This window comes from Lolium perenne, chromosome 7 (genome assembly GCF_019359855.2).
Source record: "Lolium perenne isolate Kyuss_39 chromosome 7, Kyuss_2.0, whole genome shotgun sequence".
Lineage (NCBI taxonomy): Eukaryota > Viridiplantae > Streptophyta > Magnoliopsida > Poales > Poaceae > Lolium > Lolium perenne.
Window position 1 is genome coordinate 38126432 of NC_067250.2, and position 7858 is coordinate 38134289.

Sequence of the window (7858 nt, forward strand, 5' to 3'; positions counted from 1 at the left end):
GGGCTACTTAACGCTCAAGGCGGCGATCGGCTATGTCTTACCGCCAGTACCTGATCAAAGATACCACTTCAACCCAGTTCCACCTGGCTACGCTGTTGCCGGGGTGGATCAAGTTATGGATGGGTATGGGCCGCTGAGGCTTGACCACCCAGCCGGTGAAGGGGATTTGCTAGAGCTGGGAGAAGCCAAGAACACTACAGTTCTATGGCGGAAGGAATTCAATGTGATTCCGGGTTGGAAGACGCCAACAAGGTCTCCACCGAGCCAGCATTCTCCACCGATGCAGCCGTCTCCAGTGCGTGAGCCTTCTCCGCCGGCGCGTGAGCCTTCTCCGCCGCCGCGTGAGCGTTCTCCGCCGTCGCAGCCCACCACTCAGTCTAAGAGCAAAAGGCGGACCGCTACGGCAATGAGTCGTAACCGATCACCGAAACGCAAACAAGAGCCCCTCCCAAGAGTGCCCAAGGTTCCTCCCAAGAGACCTTATGAAAATACAGAGGAGGAAAATGCCAAGATCACAGCTGAACAACACATGAAATCCATGTTTGGCAAGAAAAAGCCCCAGCCTATGCCCGAGCCAGCTATATCCAAGGGAAAGAAGTTGAAACTGCTGAAGAACCTTCATCAACCTGAGCCAAGTCTTTCATCAAACTATGACCGGTCTATTCGCAAGTCAAATGTGGTAGCAAGAGAGTGGTGGGAAAAAATTAAGGTACAAGGGAAACCAGTTCCCCAGCTTGGAACCCAGAAAAACTCGTGTCCCCCGCTCCAAGTGTATCCCGATGTCCTAGCGTGCCTTGATCCGACGATGGTAAGACTATACAAAGTTGAGGCATATGCGGTCGGTATGAGTATTCCTGAGTACTTAAGCCGCGTCGAATCCATGTTCACGGGTGATGTCCAAATAGCATACCAGTACAAGTACGGGCAACCTCTTGTCAGAGCTGAGGAGTTGCCTAATCTATCAACACAACTGCGAAGACTGCATAATTGGTACATGGATGCATGTAAGGATGGTAAGAACTGGATCATGGTGGCAATCACAGATGAGCACTACAGGCGAACTGACGTGATGAACATCGAACTTTGTGAATTATTTCAGTTATTCAATCAAGACGCCCTTGACAAATCTCTGCTGAGTGCCTACTGTCTGTAAGTATTATTTATGTAATTAAGTCTCTACCGCGGCTCATCCACTGCAAGCATATAACTATACTCTCACTATATTATGCAGAATGAAGATCCGCGAATGCCGCAAGGGGCAAATCTATGATCTTGGGTTCGTTGCGGGTTCTACGTTTGCGAGTTCATCCGCCAGAATACCCACCATGTGAGAGACATTTTGCAACAAATTGATGTACGTAAACAACATTCATGACTTTATTTTATCACCTTGTGTTTCATTCACATACACACACATATATATATATACTGACCACCGTACCTTCTTGAAATTATTAGATCCAACGGTTGCGGGACGGTCTTCTAACAACCGAGCGTGTACGAGCAATTCAAGAAGAACTGGCGGGATTATTACTTGAGCAAGTCATAGCTCCAGACGGAGAACACTATGTGCCCGCCATCCAATATTGAATAGAAATTGTCTTCAAAGTTGATGTAGACATATATATATATATATATATGCATGTGTCACTTCGATCGATATATGTAATATAATAGTTTCCTATATATATATATATTTGTCTGCATTATAACGTGTTTCGAATGAAGGCAGAGTCTCTGCCGCGGTAGCGTTTTAGTGCAATTCCCTGCCGCGGCAGGGAAGGGCACCAAAACGCTGCCGCGGCACTACCCTTTTGCACCGGTTCGTATTACGAACCGGTCCTAAAGGTCCCCCGTCGGGCGCTCCACAGCGGGCCACGTGGTGCCCCCTTTAGCACCGGTTCAGTTGTTCGTAACTGAACCGGTGCAAAACGGGGGGGTCTTTTGCACCGGATGGTTTGCACCGGTTGGCCATCCGGTGCATATGGCCTTTAAAAACCGGTGCAAAAGGCCCTATTTCCACTAGTGGTACTTCAAATTTGATTTCTGAGTTGAAGAACATTGCGTACTTCAAATCGGAGGGGATTTTCACATTAAAATCCCTGTGCCCCATTCGTTGTTTTGATCTTTCTTTCATTTATTGCATGTCATGATTATAACAAAGAACTTAACATCGACCACCACCATTGGCATCAACAGCTCAACGAGAAGCGTTCTCAAAAAACGCCTTCAAAAATGATATGATGCACGACCACTGTGGTTGCTAGATCCAACCAGTAAGCCCAGATCATGTGATGGTTAGAGCATCTCCATTCGGCTCCCTATAAGACGATCAGGTAGTTTATGACTACTCGGATAAATCCCGAGATTGGTTTCTGTTCTGTTTATATAGAAGGAAGGAAAAGTACATCGAGGGGAGAGGGGACAGAGTACATGTCTCGTACGACTACTAATACCGACTCCAAAACTATCTCTAACACCCTCCCTTAATCACAACTTTCTCAAGTTGAGATTAAACCTGAACTCCTCAAAACTTCTCACAGGAAGCGGTTTAGTGAACCCATCAGCCACTTGATCTTTTGATGGAATAAACCGTATCTCAAGTTGTCTCCTCAACACTCTTTCTCTGACGAAATGGAAATCTATCTCAATGTGTTTAGCTCTTGCATGAAACACTGGATTTGCTGACAAGTATGTAGCTCCAAGATTATCACACCATAAACATGGTGGTTGCCTCAACTTAACTCCAAGTTCTTTAAGAAGAGACTGTACCCAAATTATTTCAGCTGTTGCATTAGCCACTGACTTATACTCTGCCTCTGTACTAGACCTGGAGACAGTAGCCTGCTTCTTAGCACTCCAGGAAATTAAGTTTGGTCCAAAAATCACAGCAAAACCTCTAGTTGACCTGCGATCATCTGGACAACCTGCCCAGTCAGCATCTGAGAAAGCACTGACCAATGAGGAGTTGGACTTCATGAAAGTAATTCCCATGCTAAGTGTATGCTTCACATATCTCAATATGCGCTTTGCAGCAGTCCAATGTACTGTAGTGGGAGCATGCAGATACTGACACACCTTGTTAATAGCATATGAAATATCAGGACGTGTAAGGGTCAAATACTGAAGCGCACCTACCATACTGCGATAATTGGTGCTGTCTTCGGGACCCAATAAGTCACCCTCCCTTGCTGTTATCTTTTCTGAAGAAGACAATGGTGTAGGAGAGCCTGAGCAATGTGTCATACCCACTCTAGCAAGGACATCCTGAGCATACTTTGTCTGATTAAGTACTATACCATCATCAACTTTGTGAACTTCAATACCCAAGAAATAATGAAGATCACCTAGATCCTTCAAGGCAAACTGACCACTGAGAACCTTGAGTAGAGCATCTGTGGCAGCAGAAGAAGAACTGGCAACTATGATATCATCAACATAGATCAACATGTATATGCTGACATTGGGCTTATGAAATATGAATAGAGACGTATCAGACTTAGATGCAACAAACCCATAGTGAATGAGTTGAGAGCTGAGACGAGAGTACCACGCTCTTGGTGCTTGTTTCAGTCCATACAAAGCCTTGTCCAGTTTGCACACATAATTCATCTTCCCCCTGTCTTCATAGCCAGGAGGCTGGCGCATATAGACTTCCTCTTCGAGAACACCATGAAGAAACGCATTCTTGACATCCAACTGTCGCAAACTCCATCCTCGAGAAACAGCAATAGCAAGAACAAGTCGAACTGTAGCAATCTTGACAACTGGACTGAAAGTGTCTTCGTAGTCAATGCCATAGCGTTGTTTGAAGCCTTTAGCAACCAGACGAGCCTTGTAACGATCAACAGCCCCATCAGCTTTATGTTTAACCTTGTAGATCCATCTACAGTCAATAACATTAGTACCATGCTTCGGAGGTACAAGTCTCCATGTTTGATTTGTTTGCAAAGCTTGAAATTCTTCATCCATGGCTTGCTTCCATCTTGGATCAGCCAATGCAGAGTGCAAGTCTGGCGGTTCAGTCTTAGTGGTAGACAGAAGCCAGCGGACGGTGCCGTCAGAATACTGCTTCGGACGACGAATTCCCTGCGAAGCGCATGTAGCACGGCGCGGAAGATCAGCAGCAGCAGCAGGTTCTACAGAGCGACCAGGCACAGACGATCCCGGCGGACCAGCAGCAGCAGAATCTAGGGACTGATTGGCTGTGGTCCCGTCAGAGGCCGCAGAAGATCCAGACGACGATGTGGGCGTGTGCGGATTGGTCGACGAGGCAGACACACGCCGAGACGCCACAGACGATCCGGACGGGCGGGTGGCCGCGTCTGACGCGGCAGAGGCGCGCGCGTGCGGCGCATTGGGACTGGCAGCAGAGGGACAGGACGCGCGATCCGAGGACGGCGATCCCGGGGTGGATTGACTGGCAGAATCCACCTCGTGTTCAGCGCTGTTGTCTCCTTCTGCTGTTATTTCAGGTGAGCTATTTTCAGAGTTTGGAGCACCATTTAGCCCCAAATTTTCTGGAGCACCTCTAGCCCGACCTGCAGCATCCTGGGAAACAACAAGAGGGACACTGGAGGCAAGGTTAGTAGCATGGTTATTATCATCATGTGGATCATCAAAATGTTCGTTCCCATGCTCAAAATTGTGTAGAGAAGGATCAAGAAGCAAAATTTCTTTGCGAAGTTGGGCACCAGCATTTGGATGAAGATGCTGAAAGGGAAACACAGTTTCATCAAATACAACATCCCTAGAGATATAAACACGACCAGTGGCAACTTCAAGGCATTTGACCCCTTTGTGGCGAGGACTATAGCCAAGAAAAACACATTGTTTAGACCGAAAAGAGAGTTTGCGTTTGTTGTATGGACGCAGATTAGGCCAACAAGCACATCCGAAAACTCTAAGAGAATTATAATCCGGTCGTATTCCTAGGAGACGGTGAACAGGTGTATCATTGTTTATGACTTTGCTAGGAAGCATGTTTATGAGATATGTGGCGGTAAGGAAGGCTTCATCCCAGAATTTTAGTGGCATATGAGAATGAGCAAGAAGGGCTAGACCAACTTCCACAATGTGGCGATGCTTTCGTTCAGCAGAACCATTTTGTTGGTGAGCATGGGGGCAAGACACATGATGGGAAATTCCTTGGGATTGGAAGAGAGAATTTAGCTTTTCATACTCTCCTCCCCAATCTGACTGAACAGTGAGAACTTTGGCATTAAGTTTGCGTTCAACAAGTTGTTGAAAGTTGACAAAAGCAGCATAAGCATCAGACTTCTTTTTAAGCAGATAGATCCATGTAAACTTGCTATAGTCATCAATAAAGCTTACATAGTAATCATGTCGACCCACAGAGGTAGGTGCAGGACCCCAAACATCAGAAAAAAATTAACTGAAGGGGGGAAGTAGATACACTTGTGGAGATGGGATAGGGAAGCTGATGACTTTTGGCTTGTTGGCATGAGTCACACACTAACTCAAAACTAGAATCCTTAATGAAACAAAGTTTATTTTTGCTAACAATCTGTCTAACAATGGCTGATGAAGGATGACCTAGGCGACTATGCCACCTTGCTTGTGAGGGCTTGGCGGCGACACATGCATACTTGGAGGATCGAGATGACACCAGTGATGATATGAGTGTGTAAAGCCCACCCACACAGCGTCCTCTATGAATGATTTTCCGTGTGGCCTGGTCCTTGATCAAAAAGAAGAATGGGTGAAATTCAATGAACACATGGTTGTCATAGGTGAATTGATGAACAGAAAGTAGATTCTTAGATGCATGTGGAACATGAAGAACATTGTTAAGACGAAAATTTTGTGCAGGGGTACGAACAATTGATTTACCAACATGAGATATAGACATACCCTGACCACCTGCAGTGTTGACCCTGTCATTGCCGCGATACTTGTCACGGACCGTCATGTTGTTGAGTTCCCCGGTGATATGATGGGTAGCACCAGTGTCCTGGTACCAGTTTGTATCGACTCCGTATGAAGCAACATGGGCCTCCTTGTCATCAGAGTCGTCATCGTCCTCCTGGAAGCGCCACCAGCAATCCTTGGCAGCATGACCTTCTTTGCCACAAATCTGACAAGTCACGTCTACCCACGGTGAGGTGCGGCGGCGACCTCGGCCACGGCCGCGGCCCCCTCCAGAGGGTGCTCACCCACGTCCCTGGCGAGGCTTATAGTCGTCGCGGTGACCATCACGCCTATCATCACGGCGCTGATCACGTCGATCGTAGTTTCCGCGGTCACCGCGGTCACCGTAGTCACCGCGGGAGCGGTTTGTTGTGCGTCCACGGCCTTGGCGCTGGGCGGCGTTCGTGGACGTCTCGAAGTCGGCATCTGCTGTGCCGCTGAGCATGTCTTGACGCTGGTCATACGCCCGCAGCTGGGCATAGAGGGACGGCAGTGTCAAGGGCGTGGTGACCGCGCCCAGAGCTGCGACCAGGGAATTGTACTGCCCTCCAAGACCCGCAAGGATGAACGAAACATGTTCAGAAGTGCGGATGGGCTCGCCGGCAGCTGCAAGCTCGTCGACGATGCTCTGCATCTTGGTGAGGAAGGCGTCGGTGCTCATCTGAAGTTTCTTGGTATTCGCCAGCGCAATTCGAAGGTTCGTGACCTTGGCCTGGCAGGATGATGCAAACATCTCCTCAACTGCCTGCCAGACACCGGCGGCAGTCTCGATTCTCTGAACATGAGGGAGAACCTCAGATCCAATCGACTGAAGGAGATAGCCTAATACGATCTGGTCACGGGAGATCCAGGAATCGTAGGCTGGGTTGTTGATTGTCGTGGGCGTTTGATCGTCAGCTGTTTTGTCGGCCGGTGGAACCTCCAGAGTTTCAGGAGGTGCGGCATCGCTGCCGTCAAGGAGGCCGAAGAGCCGAGCACCACGGATCGGAGGAAGGACTTGGGCACGCCATCCAGAGTAGTTCGCCCGCGTCAGCTTGTCAGACGGCGGGGAGCCCAGGTTGATGATCTGAGCAGACGACGACGAAGCCATGGCGTCGACGACGAAGGAGATGGCGGCGGCGAGGATGAACTTGATGCGATCAGTTTTGTCGGCGAAGAGGCCGGCCTGATACCATATAAGACGATCAGGTAGTTTATGACTACTCAGATAAATCCCGAGATTGGTTTCTGTTCTGTTTATATAGAAGGAAGGAGAAGTACATCGAGGGGAGAGGGGACAGAGTACATGTCTCGTACGACTACTAATACCGACTCCAAAACTATCTCTAACACTCCCCAGTACCCCCTTCCTAGGCCAAATTTTATGGTCGGATGTATCTTTTTTTCCAGGAGCTTAATTTTCTCCGGGTTAAGCCTAAATTACATCTAGCGATCGCAGGCCGAACCCAGGGTGCTGGGGAGCGCCTGCGGCCACCGGATGGAGGCGAAAAGGATGTGGGGCCGGGCTGTCGGTGACACAAGACGGATTTCTCTCCATTTTTCCACTTTCCCTCCATTCCTTGTCGCCATATCCCCTGACCGCGGCGTCCCCCCCAGACCCCGCCATTTTCCCCAAGCTCCACACCATGCCGCCCAAAAATTTCGTCGACCCTCGCGCAACCATTGCCGCTGCCGCTGAACCCAAGCAGCGGAAGCCGCAGAAGCCGAAGCAGAAGCCGGACGACATGAGCAGCGCCGAGTGGGACATGGACGTCCACCGGAGTAGGGCCGAAACCTAAGGCCAGAAGGAACGGCTGCAGAGGCTCAAGCTCAGGCAAGCCGACGAGGTGGCGGAGGAGGAGGAAGAAGCGGCGACGGTAATCGACAGGAACGTCGGGGTGGCAAGGGCGCAGATCGGCCTCCCGCCGATCTACGTCGGAAAGTATCC

The 7858-nt window shown here is 49.1% G+C and overlaps 1 protein-coding gene across 1 annotated transcript; it reads right to left on the reverse strand.

Moving 5' to 3' along the window:
* Positions 1–2490: 2490 nt before the first annotated feature.
* On the reverse strand, positions 2491–7537 carry LOC139833561 (uncharacterized). The gene is made up of 4 exons (XM_071823866.1): positions 7355–7537; positions 6181–7096; positions 5843–6081; positions 2491–4713 (listed from the first exon to the last, which is right to left on the reverse strand). The coding sequence occupies exons 1-4, from the start codon at positions 7535–7537 to the stop codon at positions 2491–2493; spliced, it is 3561 nt and encodes a 1186-aa protein (XP_071679967.1).
* Between the last annotated feature and the right edge of the window lie 321 nt (positions 7538–7858).

Excerpts from the sequence above, each read along its gene's own strand:
- LOC139833561 (XM_071823866.1), bottom strand. The coding sequence starts at position 7,537 with ATGGCGGGGTCTGGGGGGGACGCCGCGGTCAGGGGATATGGCGACAAG. Across the intron at positions 7,097-7,354 it reads TCGGCCTGCGATCGCTAGAT|GCCGGCCTCTTCGCCGACAA; the intron begins GTAATTTAGGCT and ends ATATGGTATCAG. Across the intron at positions 6,082-6,180 it reads CTATAAGCCTCGCCAGGGAC|GTCATGCTGCCAAGGATTGC; the intron begins GTGGGTGAGCAC and ends GTGGCAAAGAAG.